Source organism: Kogia breviceps, chromosome 15, assembly GCF_026419965.1.
Source record: "Kogia breviceps isolate mKogBre1 chromosome 15, mKogBre1 haplotype 1, whole genome shotgun sequence".
NCBI lineage: Eukaryota > Metazoa > Chordata > Mammalia > Artiodactyla > Physeteridae > Kogia > Kogia breviceps.
Window position 1 is genome coordinate 66,045,268 of NC_081324.1, and position 25,527 is coordinate 66,070,794.

Consider the following 25,527-nt stretch of genomic DNA (forward strand, 5'->3'; position numbering starts at 1 on the left):
TGGTTTTGTGTCCAAACTTGCTTCCTTTAATAAGCATCTCCCCTCTGAATAATCTGTCAGGCTTGACCCCTTCCAAGAAATCTCTCTAGAAGAATGCTCTGGGCCTTTCACATGTCACATCATTTAATCTCACCAGAGAACGCTAACTAACATGGTCAGAGCACAGGGGACAGAAACCCAGGATCATCACCACCAGCTGGAGGGCCTCTGGTTTTTCTTGGCCTCAGTTTCCCCGTCTGAAAACTGGGGATGATACTATTCCTGTCTTCCAGGGTTGCTGTGAGGTTAGTGTGTGTAAAATACTGTGCATGGAACTGACACCCACAAAGTCCAAAATGGTAGACCATACTAAACACAGTAACAGTAACATCCACCTTTGGAACTTGGAGACGTAAAAGGAGCTGGTGAAGGTCAGAGCTGGGAAGCATCAGGGTCAACATTTGAATCCCATCTGCCTGCTCCAGCGCCCAGACCTTTCTGTCACCTGCTGCCCGAGTTCTTCCTCGATGGTACTATGGTCGCTTAAACATGCTTAATACTCAGCGACCGAGCCCAGATTACTGGGCATGGGACACACAGGGCCACCCATCACACAAAACCTGGGGCTTATCTGGAAGCTCCTTAAACCCCTCCCATTCCTCAGTCCCAGCCTCCTCTTCCTACTAGGTGGGTCCAGGACCCACTGGAGCATTTCAGAATCTCAGGGTTAAAGAAGACTTTAAAGACCCTGGAAGTGAACTAATGCCTGAGTCCTCGCAACAAGAGTCTGGACAGAGGCCGCTTCATTGTGTGAACATCTTCAGTGGCAGAGAGCTCGCTTCCCTGAGGCAGGACCAGCTGCTTGGGAGCTCTTTATCGTGAGATGGAGTGTGTTCTCTGTAATTCAGTCATTGGTCCTGATTCGTGTTGTTTTTGGCCTTCTCATCTCCAGCCTAAATATTCCCAGTTCCTCTTCCAAAAGCAGAAGAGAACCTGCCATGCGAGCAATGAGGAAGCAGAGAAGTGCACGCCTTTCCTGTTCCCTGGGCTGCCGGAGCCGAAGCGTCTGCCAGACTTGGCAGGGATGTGGGCCTGGGGAGACGACAGAGGCCAGACAAGGCCAGGCCTGTGGCCACCTCCAAACTGACCACCTCTACCAGCCAGTATAGACGAGATGCAGGTAATATCAGCACAGGATGTGTGACATGCAAAGGAAACTGCGTGGCTGCTGACGGGGACCAGCCAGGTGAGCTGCCTCAGATGAAAGGTCCAAAGTCATGTCTCTTAGACCATTTAGTTGAGGACCACGCAGTCAGTGCAGGGAGGGAACAAGAGTGGACTGGACAGAATTACGATAAACCGAATGCAGCTGGGAAGGATATAAAAAAGAAGTTTCTCAGATTTGACAACAGCATTAAAAGCTGGGCACTTCCTCCAGCAAATGAGCTCCAAGAAGCTTCTTTTTCCCCTGGTTATTCAGGAACAAGAAAAGAGCCACGGAGGGACTTCCCTGGCAGTCGAGTGGTTAGGACTCTCTGCTTCCACTGCAGGGGACACGGTTTCCATCCCTGGTTAGGGAACTAAAATCCCGCATCCCACACAGTGCGGCCAAAATTTTTAAAAAAAAGAAAGAAAGAAAGAAAAGAAAAGAGCCACATTGGGACATGATAGTCAACCCATTCACTGTTCGTCCATTTCCTCAGGTGGCGTGGACTGACTGCACCTGACATAGGCAAGGCATCAGGCCGCGGGCGTCCCGTGCTGCAGGACGGGTTCGCTCTGGGCCCCCTTCCCGAAGCCCACTCCTGCACAGTGCCTGATGCTTCTCTGTGTCTCTGCAGCAACCTCTTAGCTGTCCTGTGAGGAAGGCAGGGCACTGACCACTAGCCCTGTCGAAAGGTGCTGGTGAGGACTGACTGTCTGGGCTCCCAGATATAACTTGTGGCCGAGTCAGACCTTGGGCCTGGGATCTGGACCCCCGGCCTCTGCAGCCTTTGAGGTCAGACCAACCCCACCGCCCAGGAGCATGAGTTTGGCCTTTCTGAGTCTCACCTGCTGTCAATGGAGTTTGCAGAGGGGAAGCCCTGTTCCCCTGAGCTCTGCGAGTTCCCAAAGGTCTGGCTGTTGCCTCTGTCCACAGACTGGCCTGTGCTCACCCCCAGACTGGTGCTGTCTGACATCGGGGTGGCCGTCTGGTCCACAGACACCTGTAGGAGATTTAAAAGTTAACACCAAAGGGGGAAAAAAAAATCTTTCAGGCTATTCACACGCACGGTCCTTCCCATTCCTCTCATTCCCAGTCCCCACTAGTCCCTGGTTGAGGACCTAAAGGAGTCCAGAGACCACGCTGCTGGCGTGTGCCCCCTTCGACTGGAGCCAGTGTGTGGGGGGGAATTCCTGTGCCCCAAACCAAGGCCACGGGAGGCCAAGGTGCACATTGAACCCCTGGGACCAGGACCTGACTCAAACCACAAGATTTACACTAAAGAAAACCCCCACCAAAGGAGTAAAGAAGTCAGCATCATTCCTCGGGGTTGGGAGAAGGGAGAGAGCACAGTTAGAGACAAGCAGCTCTCCTGGCCCCCAGTCTTCTTCACTTGCATCTGTCGCAGGTGCAATCAGTCTTTCCATTTGCCCAGGTTCACAGCTCAGGTGCATCTGAAGCTCCCTTCTCCAGCTTCACCTCTAAAGAGAGGCCTCGTCCTGTGGCCTCCCCTCCACCAACTCCCACGACCTCACACACACCCTACCTGTGAGCACTCCAGCTTCACCTTCCTAAAGGATAGCCCCAATCCCATCACTCTGTTACTCTGAAATCTTTCAAGTCTCCCCACGAGCTACTGAATTGAGAACCAACTCGCGGCACCAGGGCTCTGGCTCAGACTGCCCCGCCCATGCTCATCCACGGCTCTATTTCCAGCAGAGTCAACCCTGTGTGTTTAAAACTGTCTGTGTGCCCCACCAACCTGGGATGCCCTTCCCCGCCACCACAGGCTACAAACGCTGTTTCAAATGCTGCTCCCTTAGTGAAACGTTCCCTGACTCACTCTGCCTCCATCCCCAAACAGAAACTGTCTCTCTACTTTGGGTCTCTGACCCCTGCCTGGGAGCTGCCAGGTTTTGCTTCATGTCATCTGCTTCATTCCCTTTAAATGGCCTGGAGGGCAGGACTATGACCTGCCCACCTAGGGAGGCTGTACCCCACAGCAAACATCTGGAGAGAACAGCAAGCCTTCCAGAGCACTTCTGGAAAAATCTAAGACACCTAGTCCCTCTTACATGGGGTTTTCAAGTACTTCCAGAATGGAGCCTTATATTATCAGATACTCTATTGGATGATGGAAAAATCACTCCTTCTAAAACAGGGTATCTCGGGACTTCCCTGGTGGCGCAGTGGTTAAGACTCCGTGCTCCCAATGCAGGGGCCCTGGGTTCCATCCCTGGCCAGGGAACTAGACCCCACATGCATGCTGCAACTAAGAGTTCACATGCCACAACTAAGAAGCTGGAGAGCCTCAAGTAAGGAGCCCACCTGCTGCAACTATGACCCAGCTCAACCAAATAAATAAATAGTAAAAAATAATAATAATAAAATAAATAAAACAGGGCATCTCAACCACGGCATTATCGCCGTTAGGGGACAGATAAGCCTTTGTTGTGGGGACTGTCCTGTGCATCCTGGGGTGCTGAGCAGCATCCCTGGCTCCTACTCACCAGATGCTAGTAATGACCCCCTTATCATCTCTCTCTGCTCCAGCTGTGACAAATAAAAATGTTTCCAGGTATTACCAAACGTCCCCTAGAAGACAAAATCACCCCTGGTTCTAAAAGAACCAATTTGCTCTCCTACATCAGGCTCAATGAACTGCCCAAAAAAAGAAGGACCAACAAGTCTTTGCCAGCACCATAAATACTGAGAAATGCAGCAAGAAGCAGCTTGCAATTACCAGCCACCACCTGCCCCCAACCAGTAAGACTTAGGAATAGATGCTACACTGTAAAATTAAGTTAGAAGCTAACGGAGGGGACTAGACTCAGTTCTCAGGCGCAGAAGCCTCTAGGTGCTGCCTCTCTGGTGGGGTCATCTCTCGTCTACTGCCCCTGAGAATTGCCCCACCAGCCTGAATCAGGAAGTGGTTATAGGTTATCCTCTAAATCAGAAATTGGCAAATATCTTCTGTCAAGGACCAGATGGTAATTATTTTAGGCTTTGTGGGCTATAAAGCCTGTTGAAACTTATACAGTTTCTGTATAAGTGAAAAAGCACAAAAGCAGCCATCGATGATGTAAATGAAGGGGGTGTGGCTTTGTCCTGATAAAACTTTATTGACAAAAGCAGATGGTGGACCAGATTTGCCCCACCCCTGCTCCATATCACACAACGTCCATCTTTCAAGAGGCTGCTCAGATGGGACTCCTCTGGTGGTCCAGTGGGTAAGACTCTGCACTCCCAATGCAGGGGGCCCAGGTTCAATCCCTGGTCGGGGAACTAGATCCCACATGCATGCTGCAACTAAGAGCCTGCATGCCACAACTAAACATGCCTCAATGAAGATCCTGTGTGCCACAACTAAGACCCAGTGCAGCCTAAATAAACAAATAAATAAATATTTTTAAAAAGAAAAAAAAAAGAGGGTGCAGAGAAAGGCATTTTGCTCAGATCTTAATACCAGGAAAAGTTATGCTTCTCCCCAACAACTGGTTTGTCTTTATCTCATGACCACTCTGAGTCCTGGAACAGATGTTTCCCACTTTTCTTTGGCTACCAGGAAGTGCAGAGCTGAATTTAGCAGGAAACGCTAAGTATGTTATAAGACCTCATAGGATGTCCTGTCTTATTTTTTCTTATCCTGAATTTCCCCATCTAGTCACATTTTTATTCTGGAGGTTCCATTTATTTCCATAATCCACCTGAAGAAACTTTTTGGAATAAGACCAGTGGGAAAAGACAGACAAAGAGGGCTAGATGGACAGAACTGCCGTCGTCTCACACAGAGAGCTGAGAAGAGCCAAGCAGAGGGAGGTGCTTGGTCTGGGATGGGTTTTGTCTTAGGAACCTCATTCAAAACCTTCCCTACAAAAGGACCCCATTAAACCTGTGCAGATGGGACCTTCCAGAGGTGAGTTTAATCTCCCATCTCCTCTTTGGAGTGGGCTAGATTTAGTGACCTGCTTCCAGAGTATAGAAAGGGGAAACAGCAGCTTCATAGTGGAGACAGCTGGCAAGTACCACGTCACCAAGCAATGACGGTTCACGTCACCAGTGATGTTGTGTGGACCCTGTGGACCTCCATGGGATGTGATGGGATGGGTACTTCACCTCTGAGGATTCTTTTCAAAGACCTGTAACTCCTGTCTCGCCATGAGAAAAACATCAGACCAACCCAGATTTGGAGACTTTCTACAGGATATCTGGCCAGGACTCCTCCAGACCATCAAGGTCATTTAAAAAAAAACAAACCCCAAAACAAGGAAAGACTGAGAAACTGTCACAGACCAGAGGGGACTGGGGAGACATGGCAGCTAAATGCAACGTGGTGCCCCGGATTGGACCGTGGAACAGAGAGGACGTTCACAGAAAAAGCGGTGAAATCCAAATAAAGTTTGGCATTTAGTTAATTAAACAAACAAACCAATAACCCTCACCGGCAACACTAACCCCTTCTCCTCCCACCTTCCCACATGCCCAAAGCTGTGGGAGAAGCTGAGGGAGGGGGCTTTCCCAAGGATGCCTCTGAGATGAGCATCAACCACAACACGTGCCCCCATGGCCCCCAACCCCATGCCTGTCAGAGTCCTGTTTGCTCCTGCTGGAGGACAACCAGCCACCAAGACACAGCAGGACCAGCCAGCCCAGCCCTCAACTGTGCATTGAGGCCAGTGTCCCACCTGCAGATGAAGTGGGTTAAGCAGGGCTCCTGGCCTCCAGCCACCCAGCACCATCCGGACAGAGAGGCCTCGTAAAAGCACTCGTGACGGAATCCCATATACCTTGTAGAGCTGGAGAATAACCCCAGCCCCACAGCCAGGATGTTTTCCAAGGTTTATATCATCAGGGAAGGAAGGAATATCACCCCTCATCAAAACCGTCCCCTGGAGTTTGCAACTGACATGTACACACTGTTATATTTAAAATGGATAACCAACAAGGACCTATTGTATAGCACAGGGAACTCTGCTCAATATTACATAACAACCTAAATGGGAAAAGAATTTGACAAAGAATAGATACATGTATATGTATAACTGAATCACTTTGCTGTTCACCTGAAAGTACCACAACATTGTTAATCGGCTATACTCCAATATAAAATAAAATGTTAAATAAACAAACCCCCCCCACAAGAAACAAACTTCCCCTGCCCTCATGGTGCTCACCATCTGGGGGTGAGGAGGGGGGAACAGACATCAAACAAGCAACGTCCACAGGGTGTCGTGTTCATCCCTGTATCTCCCACGGCACTCAGCACAGCTCAATTTAATTTCATGTCAGTACAGAGCACTCCCTTACTACATCTTACACGGGATCATTTTTTTTTTAATGGTAGGTAACATAAACTCCTCATCTCTGTTTGCTGTTTCCAATTCCAGGAACTTATCCACTTCTGTTCTTCTGGTGAATTCCACCACGTGAACCTGTGTGGAGTATTATAGGATGTATAAAACAATTCTCTCCCGGCTCTGTTGATTTTTCTTAAGTTCTAATCTAAGTCTGAAGCTTTTCACGAGAGGGTCTATTGTTAGAAAGTAAAAGGTTAAAAACTCCAACCAGAGTCTGTTTTAAACCACAAGGGCAGGTTGCCTCCAACAGATAGTGATTGCTGAATTAGGACTCAAGAGGCCCTGACAGGGACCCGCCCAGGGTCGCGCTTTCACTGGGAAGAACCCAGCACAGACCCAAGATGCCCTCTGGCCTCCCAAGAAAGGGAAGACACCAGTGTGAACTACAGAACAGTGGAGGGGCTCTGCCACTCGCTAGTTCCGGGCCCTCTGACCAGGCAACATACTTAAGCCTCAGTTTCTTCATCTGGAAAATGGGGTGATAGTACGTGTACCTCATGGACTCACAGGCTGTTGGCAAAGCCCTTTGCACGGTAGCTGGCGGAGCAGGTCCTCAATCCATGTTGGTTTTCTCACTTCCACCAAATAAGGGTTCCTAAACCTTTCCCCCGAACCTGCCACGTCCATCCTCCTGAGCCTGCCCTGCTCTGCATAAACCCTCTCCTCCCTTTCAAATCTCTGTGACCAGGTCAATCACATATACTCAGGGGCCTCAATAAAGGGCAGGGAGCCCAGGTTCTCTTCACCAAGATCTGTCAGCACAGCAATGACCAATGCTAATTATGGGGTGGGGGTAATGAATCAAGCATCTTGGTCCTGATTTAAATCCCAGCTCAACCCTGTACTGTGTGAAGCACAAGTTCTTTGGCCCTCAATTTCTCCATCTGTAGAAATGGGATAAAACTTCTGCTTAACTCATAGGCTATGCTGTGAGGATGAGACGAAATAATACTATGAGCCTGGCACATAGTAAGTGAAGAGTTTTAAGGCTTGGAAGCCCCTTGAGATGGGTCCAAACCCTTTATGTGACACGTGAGTTCAGGACAGTCCAGAGGCAAGCTGCCCAGGGTCGCACACTCTCAGTCTACGACAAAGCACATGCCTGGTAGTAATTGCTTGCTCGGTTTTTCACCACTTCCTGCCGCACGGCTATAAATTTATCTGCTTGTACTAGGAAGAAAAAAATAAGAGTTCTGTCCTTAAGTCAGCATGTATCATGCTGCTTATGTCATATGGACAAAAACACCTAAATAGGAAGATGCTGCCCCGTGGACAAGAGTCAGTGGCAACACATGACAAAGACGGGAACACGTAAGCCACATGTGCCAGCATGTTTTCTGACGTTAATCTCCTCATCCCCCTGTGTCACCACAAACACCAAGAAAGGAAATGCACCTCTGAGACTGAATTCAGTTTCAACTGCCCCTCAAACTCGGCTTCGGCCCAATTCCACGCGTTCAGAGCCGAGCTGAAGGCCAGGTCGTGGCTTCTGCGACGGACAGGCATGCACGGGCCTCGGGGCCCTGGGGTTGGACTGACCTGCGGGTAGAAGGTGGACGATGCTGTGCGCGGGCTGCGGACAAACTCCATAAAGAAGGCCCCGTCCTGAGGTCAGAGCAGCAGGAAGCGGCAGCAGGTGCGAGGGGGCGGAGGGACGGAACGCGGCCCAGCAGCGAACCATCGGGGAAGGAGGGGGGGACGAGAGCAAAAAAACAAAAACAAGGAGGGAAGGAGAGAAAGAAGGGCACATGAGGGGAAAGGAAAAAAAAAAAAAAAAGAGAGGGAGGGAAGGAGAGAGAGAGAAAGAGAGAGATCCACCCAGGAGGAAAATATCCAAATGCGAAGCATTAGCAGAAACTCACACCTTCCTGGGCAGAATATCCCAGTGGGGTGGGAGCCAGCACCTGTGGAGAAGGTGTGTCCAAGCGCCTCAGATCTCATCTGAGCCTGGCTTGGCTGCCTGCGTCCTCCCACATAGCTCTGAACATCCTCAGACATATGCCGAGGGGAGGAGAAGACCGCAGGGCAGCTTGCAGAGGGGGCCACGGGGCAGGATTGGGGGCAGCGTCCTGGCCTCCCGCCTGGCTGGGTGACCAGCAGGCCTCTGGGAGATGCACGGAGGCCTGATGTTTGCATTTCCGCCTGTAACATGGCAGCCAGATGGGAGAAGAGGATTCACTGCAGGAAAAGTTCTTGTTTAATTTTCTGAGCAACCTGGGGACACAGGAGCAGCAATACCTTCTCCTCCACTGGTTGTGTAACAAAATCATATGCAGTCCCCGGGAAAGGCTCCTGAAGCAGCCTTCCCCTCCCCACCCTATTCTTGTGGGGTGCAAGCTGCCGTGTACTTGAAACATAAATGACAGAGAGAACTTTTCCAAAGACCCACTCCCTCCCTCTTTCTTAAGGTCAAGAAGTGTCCTCTTGTCCCTTCAAAATCTTTTTACTTTTTAAGCTTTATTATCACTGAAATTTGGAAATGCCACTTGATACACCTGAAGGTCCCTGCTTTCCTAAAACTTTTTAAATTCTAAAAGTAGAATCACTGAAGTATTTCGTTGTCCATTTTACCAGGACTGCTGCCACACCCATCAGCCACTACAAGCTCAAGTAACAAGCGGAGGAAACGTGTGTCTGCAGAGATGCACACTCGGGTACCCTCTACGCATCCTGACACAGCTGCTGCCTGGAGAGTGCTGGGCCATCTCCTAACACCTCTGCTTCTCCTGGACCACTTGGGAATCTACACCCAGCAGACTGATGGCTATCCACATGGATTTCAGTGTCCAGCTGGAAGATGAAGAGAGTGTTCTAGACCACGATCTCCTATTTGGCCGTTGGTGTATTTTAACCATAATGCTTGTGGTTCTGTAATTTCTGTACTTCTCAGTACTGTCCCCCGCACTGTTTCTAATCCTCAGAGATGGCAGTGGGTGGAGGTAACAGCTAGTGAACAGCACATAGGCACTTATGTGTTCTCATGTTCTATTTGTGTCCCTTCTCTGCCAAAACATACAGAAGCAGAGGTGCTAATGCTGCTGAGATGATGTACCCGTGAGTGAGGACAGGTGAAAAGACTTTTTTCACCAACAGGTCATTCTTGATGCACAGACTACCCTTGGGACTGTACCTAGAGTCACTGCCTTAGATCTGGGTTTGTGGAAACGACAGCCTACAGCCAAATCCAGTCACCTGGTTATTCCAACCTGTGAGCTGAGAACCATTAAGATTTTAAATGGTTACAGAAGAGCCCACACAATAGCCTTGATCTTCTCTCTCAGCCCACAAAGCCTAAAATATTTATTGAGGTTTGCTGTCTCTGGCCTATGGATGCTACACACTGCCTGCAGCCTCAGTTGCTACTTTTTCTCAGATTTTAATCCCTCCATCCTAGAAGTCTAATTCTAGGAACTTACCCTGAAGAAACAATCAGAGATGTGGTCAAATAATTATGTGCAAAGATGTTTGCAGTATTACTTGTAATTGTGATACACTGCAGAATAATTATACAAACTTATGGAATAATTGCCCAAAACTATTTTTAAAAATCAGAAACCACCATTTTTTAAACAAAAAATGAAGTTATAAACAAAGGTCTATCCATACGATGAAATATTATATAGTTATTTTTTAAAATCATACTTTGGAGAAATAATGACACGGGGAAATTTTCACGATGTGAAAGTAAAATAAATATACAGATGGATATACAAGTTGACCACAATGTTGAAAAATAAAATACATCTATTGAATCTCCTTCATCTCCGAGTGAGAAAGACCAGGTAAGAGAATGTGCGACCAGCTCACCCTGCCACATCAGAACGATCTCAGATTCTGAATTTCCAAGGAGAAGGAGTTGGCAGAGACACATCTATTGGTCTTCAAAGCTACAACAAGCCTGACCTGTGGAGCTTTCAGCTCCTCTACTGTACTCGCTATTCCGTACAGAGGCCAAAGCCTCAGGTTTTGGTTTCCATCTCCCAGGATGCTCCCGCCTGACTACTTCTTAGGAGTCTAAGCAAACTGATGGGAATTTCATTCATCAAAGAGTGAGCTCTCCCAGAAGCTGCTTCAGTCATTTTCTACCTCCCTCCCGCCACCAGGAGGGCTGAAGATGGGGCTGAAGGAAAACCAGAGGCCAGTGTCACAGCTTGAGCCAGATCTCGAATAGATATAGAGTTTAGCTTGACTGACTTACATCTGCTTTCATCTAGCAGTTAGCGTCCTTACGACCCTGACCAGGCAAGTCCCTCCATCAAAATAGCAGTGCTGCAAAGGGTTCCTCCAAATCCTCAGCACACTTAGTCCTGGACTCATGGGCTGTGTGTTACCCTCCATACCGGGTCCCTGAGCGCACACGCCAGCCCCCCGCCTGACTTTACCTTTCGTGGGCTGTCCACGTAGGTGGGAGTCATGGCTACGCCGCTGCTCTCGGCCGGGGGGGCAGAGCTCTTGCCCCCATGCACTGCCGCCTGCTGTTCTCCCAGGCACCTGAGAGGGGAAAAACACAGGGCGGTCCTTGCTTAGAGCCCCCTGGGGAAGGACCTATGTTAACCACAACGAAGCGAAGGCAGCTCCGTTGCCAGCACCTTCGAAACACGCTCTTCTGCTTTGTTAATCCTCAGGCCCTACGTAGTGCCCTTAATTTCATTCATTGTCCTGAATGATCACCAGCTGCCACGGAAAATCAGAAAACAGCTCAATTTTAAAAGCCTCTTGGCAGCACCTGGGCTTATGTATTACTTTGAAACAGCAAGTGACATGGTTTGAGTGACTCTGTCCATGAACACCATTTTTTTAACTCTCTGGGAGAAACTTTTTCTCAGTTTTTATTAAATGTACCAGCAGAAGCACATTCTGAACGTTAGGGCTGCGTTACCATTCGCCATTAACTAAACAGGGTGAAATGTGTCGACTCTATACATTTTGAAGATTCCTTAATCTTGCAAACGCACACACTTGAGCCCTCCCCACTCCCCCCAAAAATGTCACACACTAATCTAACAGGCATTTATCTCAGACACAAGACAACTATGGTTTTCTTATGACATCTCCTCCCATCTCAGATCTGGTATCCAAAAATGCCTACTTTCACATATATTTTCCTAATTTTTTTTTCCGTACTAAGATAAGCCATGAACTATGGTAACTTAAATGCTACCTCCAATAGACTGTTTTAATATACCATTGAATTTTTATTTGGTAAGTTCCAGGAGGCTCACATTACAGTCTAAAATGCTTCATTGTTACCATAACACACACTTCTCATAGTGGGCACTTTGAGGCACCACCCAGACCCTCTGCCGTGGCCCTGCTGACACGGGAGCTGGGAGTGTCGTCCTGCTCCAGAGACGGCCCAGCTGCAGAGCCCGAGCCCCTCCCTGGGCTGCCTGTGGACAGTGAACCATCACCAAGGGTTGTAAAGGCCTGGCCCTGTTGGTCCAACTCGGCTCATCTCCGAACATGGCTCTAACTCCAGAGCTTGAGGGAGGTGCCCGAGGCCGTCACTGGGCTTTCCTGCATCTCAGCTTCTCCCTCTGTCCCCTCCACCTTCCGCCCCCTCCCTCCCACGGGGGCTGAGCCCACGACTAAACTCTGTCTCCATCCGTTTCCCCGGGGAAGCCAATTTGTGACATTTCCCTAATCTTAAATCCTGACACATCTCTTACTGATGGTGAAGTAACCTCATATCGGAGATTAAAAATCAGTTTCCATAGTAACCTGTTACACTCTCTCTTTTTGGTTTGTGTCATGGAAAATTTTCAAACTCATATGAAAATAAGGAGGATAATGTAATTGAACTCTTATCTACCTGGACCCCAGAATTATTTATTGATAGAACCAATCTTGTTTCATCTATCCCTATCCACCCGATTATTTGGAAGCAAAACTCACACATGCTATTACTTCATCCATAAACACTTCAGTATATATTGTATCTTTAAAAGATTTTAGGACTTCCCTGGTGGCGCAGTGGTTAAGAATCCACATGCCAATGCAGGGGACACAGGTTTGATCCCTGGTCCAGGAAGATCCCACATGCTGCAGAGCAACTAAGCATGTGTGCCACAACTACTGAGCCTACATTCGAGAGCCTGCGAGCCACAACTACTGAAGCCGGTGCACCTAGATCCCATGCTCTGCAACAAGAGAAGCCACCGCAATGAGAAGCCCACACACCGCAACTAGAGAAAGCCCACATGCAGCAACGAAGACCCAACGCAGACAAATATAATAAATAAATTTTTTTAAAAAATGATTTTACTGTGTGTTTGTTCAAAACAGGATTCAGTTAAAATCCCTACACTGCAGTCAGTTATGTCTCTCAAGTCTTCTTTAAGCTAAAAAGCTCCACTCATCCCTCCATATCCCTGCAATTTATTTGTGGAAGAAAGTAGCTCACTCGTCCTGTAAATTTACAATATGGATGTGCTGATCATATCCCTTTATTGTTTATCGTGTTCCTCTGCGCCCAATACTTCCTGAGCACTAGAAATTATATTTAGAGGTTTAAGCACATTTAGGTTTGATGGGGCAGTAATTCTTCCTCAGTGTATTGTGTGCTTCTACATGGAGGCCCACGGCATCTGGCGATGTGAGCAGTCACTGGTGATCTCTGCTAGGTCTGTGAGTGCATCAGAGCCCACATGTGGTAATGTTCCAGTGCTCCTTCTGGACCCATTAGCTGGAATATTGGAGAGAGACACCTCCTGCACCAATCACTTGGGTACTCTGAGGTGTAATTCATATAAGAAAAGCAGACTAAAAGCCTGACTCTGCCTGGTCCATGTACAGCGCACTGTCTCTGAACCACATCACACTGTCTCTGCACCACTTCACGGTGTATTCCTCTGGGTCTCATCCGCAAACACCCACTGGGACGCTCTCCTGCGCCTCCTGGGGGCTGTGGCCTAGCCCGTGGCTGGGATGGTGGTGGCAGGAAGCCTCGGTTGCCCCCCACTGTCCCCTTGTCTGATGCACATGACAACCCCCATGTACTGAGCTGCCATCTACGTGCTGACCCGTGGACTAGGAGTCAGGGATTCAGAGACAAGTAGGACCCGTCCTTGCCCTTGGAGGTCCCTTGTCTCACGGCTCTGGGGAGGGGATGTCACAAAAGGACTAGATATACTGTGCAAGCCCACACATGAGAACACGCATGGGGCACGCTGCCTTCTTCCCAGAGGCCGTGACGATTGCCACGTGGGCTCTCTCCTTGCTCTGACTCCCTGACATCAGTTTATCCCCATCTAACAGGAGCCGCAGAGCTGCGGACTGGCACCTGCAGCCCAGACTGCCCACAGCCACGCTCCTGGGGCCTCTGCCTCCCCACGAGAGCCTGACAACAGGTGCATGCCTCCAGGCAAAGACCCAGGGCGAATGGAGGAAACAGACACGCGTGGTAAGATGATAGGACTACGGGTGAAACTTCTGAAACTCTTCTTCGTATGACTATAACAGTTTTCCATAATAAAATTGCATCTGCTTGGTGTAGCCAAACAATAAAGAAAAACACAAAGTAAAAAATGCTGTGTGAGCACACATTATGTAAGGTCTGGCTCCCTCTGCAAGGCCTCCGGCTCTGAGAAAACGCACCCCATCACCCGGGAGCGGTCATCTGCAGGGAGAATAAAGCTCGGGGCTCCCTGTCCTGCCTCCTGCTATGGGGTCAGCTGAGCTCCTCACACACACCCAGGGACACTGCCACCCCAAACTACCCATCGTCTTCGAGTCTGAGCAGAAAGAGGTTCCTTGGGGTGCATTGAACGATGACTCACTGACACATTAAAATAAGATTCCCCTGCCCCCAACTTCACACCCCTCCCAGCAACATTATGTTCCTTGTTCTTTTTCCCAGCAGGAAAGGTCTGTGATTAGCTACAGGGACAACCTACCAGGTAGAGTTCTGGGGTCTTTCCTTGGTCAGATAAAGGTATTTTCTGGAGGCCCCAGCGCCCTCAGTAATGAGTCCGACCTACACCAGCTCTCCTCCTCTCATCTGCTCCCCTGTCACCATGGCCACGCTCTTCCCTTCTCTCCCTGTATCCCTTCCTCTCCATCCCATCCTCACCCTCTAGCCTCTGCTGCCTCTCACCTGGACTAGTGAGGCCTCTGCCTCCTGGGCCCACCCACCAGGCCTTCCTATATGCAGGACCCATCTGTGCAAACACCACTGCCAAAGATGCTGAATGAATATTACATGATATTAAGGAACTGCTGTGACTTTTTGGGTAAATTATGGTATTACAGTTTTGTTTTAGGAGTACTTATCTTTCAGAGATGCACACTGAAATATTATAGACAAAGGGGTGTGATGTCTGGGATTTCATAAGAAATAAAAAGGAAGATGAGAGCAAGTGGGATATAAATGAAACAAGATTGGCCGTGAGTTGATAATCATTGAAGCTGGGTGATGGGTAAACAGGGATTTATTACATGAGTCTACTTTTTTTTAATCTGTTTGAAATTTTCCATTAAAATAAACTTTCAAAGGGTCGCTCTTGCTATGAGAATATGTAAGAACAGCCTGGAATCCGACTTCCCATGCTGTCTTTGCAACTATATTTCCCACTGGGCCTCAGGCTCACTCATGTTACCTTCTGAAAGCTTAACATATTTGGGCTCCTACGGGCATGGCACGGACCCCCTCACCAGACAGACACCAGGAAATACAGTGGAGATCATGAACTTGCTGGAAAGATAGAGGGGGCAAGGAAGGCCTCCCAGAGTAGGTCCCACCTGCTCGTGGCAATGTTTTCTCCTTTTCCCCAAGTCCTCCCCCTACACCCTGTATAAATGCATCCCTTTCTACAAGGACATCTTAAATCCTACCTCCTGTGATGCTGTCCCTGCCCTCCCAAAGCAAGATGTGGTCCCACCGGGGTCCTAAAAGCTGCAGCAACTACTGTTTACAAAGGGACCACACACTCAAATGCCTAGAGAAGCTGGTCAGGTGGCCCTTGTCTGAGGGGCCAAGACAAGTCCAAGAGCAGACGGTGTGCTGGCTCTACGGTAAATCAGGGGCACAAGTCCACCTAAAGTGCCAGCCCATTGTGGCTGGGCTTGAACGTGGACCCAGTGCTAACTGAGCCTCCACCATTTCGAGAAAAGCTGGATTTTACATATTACCCATAATATAATTTCATATTACATTATCTATATTTTTTATACAATATAACCATAATGTTACATATTTTTTCATGTAAGAATTCATTAAGAAATCAAGATTTTTATATGAAATCTTCAAACGAAAAAAATTTGGCTCAAATATTTTAAAAATATTTTGTGTTTTTAGGGCAACGAAACTACTCCATAACGGTGGCTACATGTCATTTTAAGTTTATCTAAACCCATAGAATGTGCAACACCAAGAGTGAACCCTGATGTAAATAAACTGTGCTCTTTGGGTGACTGTGATGTGTTAATGCAGGTCCATTGATTGTACCAAATGTACCGTTCAGTGAGGGATGTGGATAATGTGCAGGGACAGGGTGTAGATGGGAACTCTCTGTACCTTCCACTCAATTTTGCCTTGAACCTAAAACTGCCCTAAAAAAGAAAGTCTGTTAAAAATACAAAACAAACAAAAGACAAACAACCAACAAAAAAACACCTTGTGGACCAAACCAACTGTATCCTTAGTTCAAATCAAGCCCCAGACTGCAAGTTTTTAACTTCTGACCTACTTCATGACATTCGACACTTACCAGGTATTAACCTAGCTTTCTTTTCACTTATGTGTCTTTTTTTTTTTTGTGGTAAGCGGGCCTCTCACTGTTGTGGCCTCGCCCGTTGCAGAGCACAGACTCCGGACGCGCAGGCTCAGCGGCCATGGCTCACGGGCCCAGCCGCTCCGCGGCACGTGGGATCCTCCCGGACCCGGGCACGAACCCGCGTCCCCTGCATCCGCAGGCGGATTCTCAACCACTGCGCCACCAGGGAAGCCCTATGTGTCTTTTTGTCAGTTACTGGCTCCTTAGTAGACAGAAGTAACATTGCACCGCACTGGGGCCTGGGGGATGGGAACGAGTCTCCGTCCACCAGGCACTTACTTCTGAGTGGCTTCCATTTCCAGCAGGGCAGACAGAGCTGAGGTTCCCTTCTTCCCAACCGGGGGGCCGGTCGACTCGAGTGAGTGGGTGGGGATGGGCCCAGCCATCTGCAAGCCTTTCATGGTGGCCCCTTTCTAAAGCATAGAGGAGGAGACAGGTCATCAGATGCTGCTGTGTCTGCTGTGCCTCAGACTCTGGGAGCCCATCAGTGCAGTCGGGGAAGACGGGGTCTCAGGATCAGGAAATGCCAGGAAATGGCTTTTCACTTGAACTGAAGGTCCCAAATAGCTGTGGACTCAAAACACACTGCCTCCTTGAGGCAATTTACATATAGCATCTCATTTTATTCTCAATTACCTGCTCAAGGAAGTAAATAACATCACATCTAATTTATGGAAAAAGAAGCTAAGTCTCAGAGAAGTGAAGTAACTTATCCTAAATCGTACTGCAGCTGGAATTCAAACTCCAGTTAACTGACTTCAAAACCAAGGTTCTTTCCACTTCCTAAGCTCTCCCAGAAATGATGCTGTGTACGAGAGGCAGCTGGCCTGGGTTAAAGAACACTGAACTTGAGGTTAAAAACAAAAAATAAAAACACGGCTGATGATGGAACACTACTCAGCAATGGAAAGGAATGAACCATGGATTTGAGCAACAAGTTGGATGAACCCCAAAGGCATTATGCTGAGTGAAAGAAAGCAGCCTCAAAAGGTTACGTATCGTATGATTCCACTTATAGGACATTTGGAAAAGACAACAGTATAGTGGTGAAGGACAGACCAGTGGCTGCCAGGGGTTAGAGATGGGGGGACAGTGTGACTCTAAAGGGCAGTGTGAGAGTTTTTTTTGCACTGATGGAACTATTCCATGTCCTGATTGCGGTGGTGGTGGGGGTTATGTGAATCTATACATTTGTAAAATTCACAGAGCTGTATGTGTACACACACACACACACACACACACACACACACACACACACACTCTGAATCTTCCCTGATCGGCTCTTTATTAGCTCGGTGTCCTCAGACACATCCTATCACCCCCATGAGCCTCAGCATCCTCACTGGGGAGTGAGTGGTTAAATGAAGGCCCAAGGGTACAGGAAACACTACAAGTGACATAAGTGACATTGCTGCTGTCACCATCTTGAGCGAGTTTCTATCCAGCAATCCAGCATCAGCAATCCAGTCACATAAGCAGCTGTGCCTGATGCCAGATCCCCAGTGGGGAGCTCACAAAGGACTGTGTCCTCGGGTCAGAGTGGCCCCAGCCCAGTGGCTGGCTGTGTACCCCCCTTCACCCTGCGCTGGAGGAGAACCCACTGCTTTGGACTGAAGATAAATGCTGGGCAGCTGTGGAGTAAAGAAACTGGCCAGTGAGAGGCCCCAGACACAGGAGGAGACGGTCCGTGCATCCCATACTGGGCCCAGCCCCCAAGGGGCCCGTGGTGCCTCACCCGCATCATGCGATCGGAGCGATGCCGCCGGCGGATCCGGTTTAGGCCCTCCACGAATCGGATGAAGCCATCCAGGAGCTGCCATTCCTCTTCGTCCGCCCGGGGTCTGTCCCCATAGATGTCACAGTGGGCCTCCCCCTCTGTGATGCGCTTGGTGGCGGTGACACAGGCTGGCAGCAGTAGGAAGCGGGTCCTCCAGAACTTCAGAGACTCGATTAAGCTACAGAGGGCCAGAGGGGAAAAGGGGTGGTGGTGAGAAAAAGTAGATGATAAAAGCACCCCAGTAAGCATCCCACCTCAATACCCACGGCCCCGGGAGTGAGGGTGCGAGCATCCATCTGCCCAGGAGCACGTGCTCATCTGCTGCTGCATTTCACGTAGGCTGAGAGGGAAGAACTCCAAGGCTGCTTTTACTTTCTATCCCAGAGACGTCAGAATGCTTCTGTGCACCCAGGCCCATTGCCGCTGTGGCCTTTTATCATCACAACCATAAATCATGCATAAAAATGAAAAATTAAAAACAAGATGTCACAGGGAATTCCCTGGTGGTCCAGTGGTTAGGACTCGGCACTTCCACTGCTGTGCGCCCAGGTTCAATCCTTGGTCGGGGAACTAAGATCCTGCATGCCTTGCAGCATGGCCAAAAAAAATAAATAAAATAAAATAAAAACAAGACATCACAAAGCTTTTATATATAGAATGGATAAAAAACAAGGTCCTACTGTATAGCACAGAGAACTATATTAAATATCCTATGATAATAAAAAACAGTGAAATAATGCTATTTGTAGGGATATGGATGGCCCTAGAGATAGTCATACTGAGTGAAGTAAGTCAGAGAAAGACAAATATCATATGATATCACTTATATGTGGAATCTAAAAAAAAATGGGACAAATGGACCTATTTATAAAATAGAAATTGAGTCACAGTGTAGAAAACAAACTTATGGTTACCAAGGGGGAAAGGGGCGGGGAGGGACAAATTGGGAGATTGGGATTGACATATACACACTACTATATATAAAACAGATTAACTAATAAGAACCTACTATATAGCACAGGGAACTCTATTCAGTACTCTGTAATGACCTACATGGGAATAGAATATAAAAAAGAGTGAGTATATGTATATGTATAACTGATTCACTTTGCTGTACAGCAGAAGCTAACACAACACTGTAAATCAACTATGCTCCAATAAAAAAAAAGAAAAAAATCTATATTTATGTGAAACCATCACATTGTCCACCTTAAATATGTATAATTTTTGTCAATTACACCTCAATAAAGCTGAAAAATTTTTTTAAAAATCCTATGATAAACCATAATGGAAGAGAATACAAAATAAAATGAATGTATGTATGTGTATAACTGAACCACTTTGCTTGACAGCAGAAATTAACACAACATTGTAAATCAACTAGACTTCAATCAAAAAAAAAAAAAGATGTCACAAGCAGTCAGGAAAATGTGAAGAGCACTGACATTCCACCAAAGAGCATATCTTGGGACTTCCCTTGTGGCACAGTGGTTAAAACTCCACACTCCCATTGCAGGGGCCCAGGTTCGATCCCTGGTCAGCAAACTAGATCCCACATGCATGCCGCAACTAAGAGTTCACATGCCACAACTAAGGAGCCTGTGTGTGGCAATTATGGACCCAGAGAGCCACAACTAAGGAGCTCATGTGCTGCAACTAAAAAAGCCTGTCTGCTGCAACTAAGGAGCCCACGAACCACAACTAAGGAGCCCACCTACTGCAACTAAGAGCCGGTGCAACCAAATAAACAAATATTAAAAAAAAAAAAAAGAGCACATCTTCACCAGGTTTTTTGCTGTTGTTTGTTGTTTCATGCGGTAAAATATACATAACAAAGTTTACCACTTTAATGATCTCTAAGTGCACAACTCAGCAGCATTCAGTACATTCACACTGTTGCACAACCATCCACGTCCATCTCATCGCTGAGTTTTTAACCCAATGCAGATGTGCTTTTTCTCCCCATTTTCTTTTTCTTTTATTTTTTCTAAAACAGGCATCATTTTGCAATCAGGAGAAAGGACAGAGACATTAAAATATGGACACACGCAAGGCAGCGAGGATGGAAAGTGAAATCGGGGTCTCTGACCTGAAGTCCTCGGAGCCGGCAGAGCAGATGTACTGGTCTAAGTAATTCCACTTGTACTCCTCCAGACGCTCGTGCGAGAATTCCACCCAACAGGAGACAAACTCCGAGTCTGAGTGGGAGGGGCAGAGGCTGTAGGTGTAGTGGATCTGGGCAGATTCGTAAGGGTACCTGAAAAACAAAGGGCGTGGCCTGAGGTCCAAACAAGGATCTCCCCCCTCCCCGCAAGTCTCCTGTATCTTTTCTGTCTCAAGACACTTAGCAGTATCCTTGGCACTCGACCCTCGACCACAGTAACCAAAACTCCTCCCAGGGCACTGGTAATGGAGATTTCTCAGTTCTTCTTGCCTCATACTCTTTATTTTTAATTGGCATGTTAAGACTCATGCTAAACATTATAAGCTGGATCAAATCCCTTTTGGAAGTAGGTGAGCTACAACCATAAAATACAACCCTAGAGAGCAAAACAGTAACTCTGAAAGAAAAACCAATTACTCAACCTCCTTGGTTTGAATTACGTGTTATACACATAATTCAGTATGTGGACAGTATGTATTAGAAACATAACTTAGTAGCTGGACATAATTTAGGACAGAGCTGAAAACTTTAAATACCCAAGCACTCACTTGGGAAGGTATCGTGTCACTGTGATCATCTTATCCTTCAGTGTGACTTTGTGGAAAGTTCTGCCCATGCTCAGCCAGTACTGGTCTTCCTCCTCTGGGCGGTTTCGGGACACAAGGCCTAACAGGGAAAAAAATAAATAATTTCCTCCATCTGGTTGAGGGTCATTCCTTTAAGAGGCAGTTGCTTCTCTTCCATATAGATTTAGAAAAGGAGAAACAAAAGAGGCAACACTTTCTTTCCAGGGGCAGTTTCATGGAAAAGAAACATTCTTGGTTTAAAAAAAGTCCTGAAGTGGGCAGATTTTTCTATTTCTGAACCAGCCAGCAGGAGGTTAGGGCCTGGGGGTGCCTACAACAGCTGGCCGAACAGCCCAATGCCTCGTCCTCTGTGAAGGAAAGTTCCGGAGTAGAAGTTAATTGACGAAAATGGAACTCCACTCCCCTCAGGCACAAGTTGCCACCTGGCATCTGAGGCCCTCAACCGTGGGGGTGGCCAACCTAGCTTTCGGCCCTCAGCCCCCGTGACGCCCACACTGCTGTACCACGTTTCAGACTTAAAGGACCACCATGTTTCAGACTTATTTATTTGCTCGAATTTCCTTCTCCAAACATTTGCTCCTGTTGCTTCTTCTGCCTTCTCTTCCTGAGCGACTGTCGAAATCCTAGGGCTCATTTAAGGTCACCATCAAATGCCACTTCCTCCAGAAAGCTATCAGACCCCATCAGCGGTGAATTCTACCCTGGATGTAGCTCCTTGTGTGCCTCTGTCTCACACCCTGACAAACCAAAAGTTCTAGGAGGCCAGGACCCAAATCTTGTTCGTCTTTGTATTTTCAGTAACAGCTGATAAAGTGCTATTTCACAGAAAAGGAAGTAGGCAACCTGGATGGAGACACTGACATGAAAAGCAGATTCATCCCACTGTTCTTCGGATAAGAACAAAATCCTTCACGTGGGCCTGTGCAGCCTGGGTCTCCTGACATCTCTGGCCACGTTGCTGGCTTATTCCCAGTGCTCTCCACGCCAGTCTTCTTTTGGGTGCCCAGAAAGTCTCACGAGGTCTTCCAGTCAACAAGGCCTTTGCACATACTAACCCTGCTTCCTGGCATGCTTGGCGTACCTGTTCCTGCCCTCCACTCCTCTCTCACTAAAAACTCCTGCATGTGTTTCAGGTACAGCAGTAGCTCAAACATCAACTCCTCAAAGAAGCTGCCCCTGACTCTCCAGACCAGATCAGGTCCTGTATTAAATATTCTCGCAGCCCTCTGATTTTTTCCCTCACAGTCTTTATTGCAACTGGAATTGTATATCATAGTTGACTAATGCTATTTTCCCCCACAGAGCAGGAGCTTCAAAAATACTAATGAGGGGGCTTCCCTGGTGGCGCAGTGGTTGCGAGTTCGCCTGCCAATGCGGAGGACACGGGTTCATGCCCCGGTCTGGGAAGATCCCACATGCCGCAGAGCGGCTGGGCCCGTGAGCCATGGCAGCTGAGCCTGCGCGTCCGGAGCCTGTGCTCCGCAAGGGGAGAGACCACAACAGTGAGAGGCCCGCATACCACAAAAAAAAAAAAAAAAAAAAAATACTAATGAGGACTTCCCTGGGGGCGCAGTGGTTAAGAATATGCCTGCCAGGGCTTCCATGGTGGTGCAGTGGTTGAGAGTCCGCCTGCTGATGCAGGGGATGTGGGTTCATGCCCCGGTCTGGGAAGATCTCACATGCCGCGGAGCGGCTGGGCCCGTGAGCCATGGCAGCTGAGCCTGCGCATCCAGAGCCTGTGCTCCACAACAGGAGGGACCACAACAGTGAGAGGCCCGCGTACCACACACACAAAAAAAGAATCTGCCTGCCAGTGCAGGGGACACGGGTTCAATCCCTGGACCAGGAAGATCCCACATGCCGCGGAGCAACTAAGCCTGTGTGCCACAACTACTGAGCCTGCGCTCTAGAGCCCGCGTGCCACAACTACTGATGCCCACGTGCTCTAGGGCCCGTGCTCCACAACAGGAGAAGCCACCGCAATGAGAAGCCCATGCACTGCAACGAAGAGTAGCCCCTGCTTGCCACAACTAGAGAAAGCCCGCGCGCAGCAATGAAGACCCAACACAGCCAAAAAAAAAAAAAAATTAATGAACGAATGAATGAACACAGTCATATATTCATCAAGGCACACTGTCGTACACCAGGCACAGTGGTTTCCGTGGTGGAGGACAACAAGATGCAGCTGAAATCATCCTGGCACTCAGAAAGGTTACTATTCAGTAGAGTCCATAGTGTGCGAAGAAGGTACCACGTGATACATATCACAAGGGGCTTTTAGAGAAAATCCAGAGGGAATCCAAAGCTTTGTCGTGAACAACAGGGCCTGGACTGGAGGACTGCTAAGCTCCCATTAACAAGTCCACGCTTCTTTGATCCTCTAAACAGAGGAGCTTTTTAAAAATTTTTGGTTGCACTGGGTCTTCATTGCTGTGCACGGGCTTTTCTCTAGTTAGGGTGTGTGGGCTTCTCATTGCAGTGGCTTCTCTTGTTGCGGAGCACGGGCTCTAGGCGAGTGGGCTTCAGTAGTTGCAGCACGCAGGCTCAGTAGTTGTGGCTCCGGGCTCTAGAGCGCAGGCTCAGTAGCTGTGGCACATGGGCCTAGCTGCTCCATGGCATGTGGGATCTTCCCGGACCAGGCTCGAATCCAAATCCCCTGCATTGGCAGGCAGATTCCTAACCACTGCGCCACCAGGGAAGTCCCCAGAGGAGCTTTAATGAAGCCAAAGATGGCCTGAGGTTTGGTACTGGCTGGTTAGGGAGCAGGGGAGCTCATTAGCTACAAGGAGGAAGCAGGGGACTATCAGATGCTCAGTGATGGTTCCAGGAAGTGACCGCCGCTGTGTGGTTCCAGGCCCCTACATGTAATTCTCGCTGCCTGACTTGTTTCAGAGGAGCCCTCCAGAGCCCAGCCCTGACTCAGCTGGCGCCACTGAGTCTCCACCACTCACTAGCCTCTCCCACTCACAGACAAACCATCCCGGCTTCAAGTCACTGAGCTGCAGTGACAAACAAGAGAACATGAATCCAGACTGGGAAAAAAAAAAAAAAAACCAACAAGTATAAAATTGAGGTTCAGGTAACATGCGAAGACCTACTGTGTCAGGCACTGTGTGAGACATAAACCCAGGCTCCTGGGTCTGGAATATTCACCCTGTAGTTTGACAGCTCAGCCCCTGCTTGGCTGCCTGGGACCCCGAGGTACTGCTCAAGCCAGGCTGGAACTTCCTGAACTTGGTCATACCCTCTACCTTAAAAGGAGAGTTGGAGATCAAAGAGAGTTTTAAGATAACTCGGAACCCAGTGGAGAGTTTAATTCTCATGTAAAGTTAGATTTAGAGGGAAAAAAAATGTGTGTTGAAAAACAATGACTCCTAAATGTATGTATTCCCTACTATCTTGAGAACCTGCTTGCACAAACTTAGTAGAGAAGAGAAACTACAGTCCAAAGAGGACAGCTCACCACGGCCATAGAGAGGGCTGCTGCTGAGCGGGGGCGGGCCAGAGGGGCTGGGCTGCTGCGCCCTGGGCTGCACGATGATCTGGTAGCCCTGCATGAGCCGCTGGCAGACGAACTCCTCAAACACCTGCTGAGCCGTCATCTGCACACCCTCCTCGTCCCTCCTGAAAAGACAGACAGCTGTTCACAGGACATGCCTGGCCCAGGGCCGTGTGACACTCAGAGTCCCCCAGTCCTTGGCTTCATCCCCACAAGCCAGCCCTGATGACCCTTCCGTGGTGGTATGTGAAACTAACGATTTGTAAATCAGTCTTGGGAGAAACAAAAGCTGCGCGCCTTTCCTCTGCCACCGACCTGTCCATGTCGGCCTCTGGGAGGAGATCGTAGCAGCCCTCAGTGTAATCGTTCTGCAGGCCCTGGCGGTCGGGGAAGTAGTCCGTGGTGAGGGGGAGGCACGCCGGAGTAGTGAGAGACTTCCAGTCCACGCCAACTGTGCAACAGAAGCCTGGCACTACAGGGGGAGCAGACAGCGTCAGAACTGCCTCGTGTGAACAGGGAGGAAGGTACGTGTAGTCACCAGGCAGGTGTAGGATGGTGGGGGGTGGGGGTGACGGGGGGGGTCGGGACGAAGGGAGGGGGAAGGGGAAAGAAGGTGGTGACAGGTGATAAAATTGCCAGGAAAGGGGTGGGGGGGGAGAAAGAGAGAGAAACAGAGGCTGTTAGACAACGCAGTGCTTATCCAATCTCATCATGCAAATGGGATGCACAGCCGATACTTTTCATTTTCTGCTGATCATGAGCTACAGCCGCGATGCCAGTGAGGTTACCGCAGGGCAGGGCAGGCCAGGCAGTTACACATCGAAGCAAATCAACATTCCGAGACTGGAAGAGAGGCTTGAGCTGGAAGCCTCCCCTGGGCTGATGGAGGGGCTGGGTGGGGAGAGGAGGAGAGCACAGCCGGATTTTGGAGCCAGATTTTGGAGCGAATAGCACACGGGAGCAGAATTCAGGAATACTTTCAAGACTGCAAAAATAAGTCACAGATCCAAAAGGGTAGGAAGAGGAATCAAGGAAGGACGTCTGGGAGTTACAAGGCCGGAACTTTAGGAGACAGTTTAACAATCTAGAAATTAAAGCTGCCATCAGCAGAGTGGGCCCGACCACATGGGTCTGTCCAAAACCGCCTGCTCTTTGAGTAAAGCAGGGTTTCTCCACCTCGGGGCATG

At 48.7% G+C, this 25,527-nt stretch overlaps 1 protein-coding gene across 15 annotated transcripts in view; it reads right to left on the reverse strand.

The window, feature by feature from the left end:
* DEPDC5 (DEP domain containing 5, GATOR1 subcomplex subunit) overlaps positions 1 to 25,527 on the reverse strand; it is a 95,274-nt gene that overhangs the window by 17,286 nt on the left and 52,461 nt on the right. For 4 of the 15 annotated variants that reach the window (XM_067014846.1, XM_059040082.2, XM_059040081.2 and 1 more), the window contains 9 exons: positions 24,656 to 24,839; positions 24,305 to 24,465; positions 20,803 to 20,920; positions 20,180 to 20,347; positions 18,049 to 18,268; positions 16,593 to 16,726; positions 10,923 to 11,031; positions 7,936 to 8,145; positions 2,032 to 2,186 (listed from right to left, as the gene is read on the reverse strand). In XM_067014846.1, the coding sequence (XP_066870947.1) occupies positions 2,032 to 2,186; positions 7,936 to 8,145; positions 10,923 to 11,031; positions 16,593 to 16,726; positions 18,049 to 18,268; positions 20,180 to 20,347; positions 20,803 to 20,920; positions 24,305 to 24,465; positions 24,656 to 24,839 (1,459 nt within the window). Of the gene's footprint in view, positions 1 to 2,031; positions 2,187 to 7,935; positions 8,146 to 10,922; positions 11,032 to 16,592; positions 16,727 to 18,048; positions 18,269 to 20,179; positions 20,348 to 20,802; positions 20,921 to 24,304; positions 24,466 to 24,655; positions 24,840 to 25,527 lie in introns of those variants that run through there. The other 11 variants (XM_067014848.1, XM_059040085.2, XM_059040083.2 and 8 more) reach the window with 8 other exon arrangements.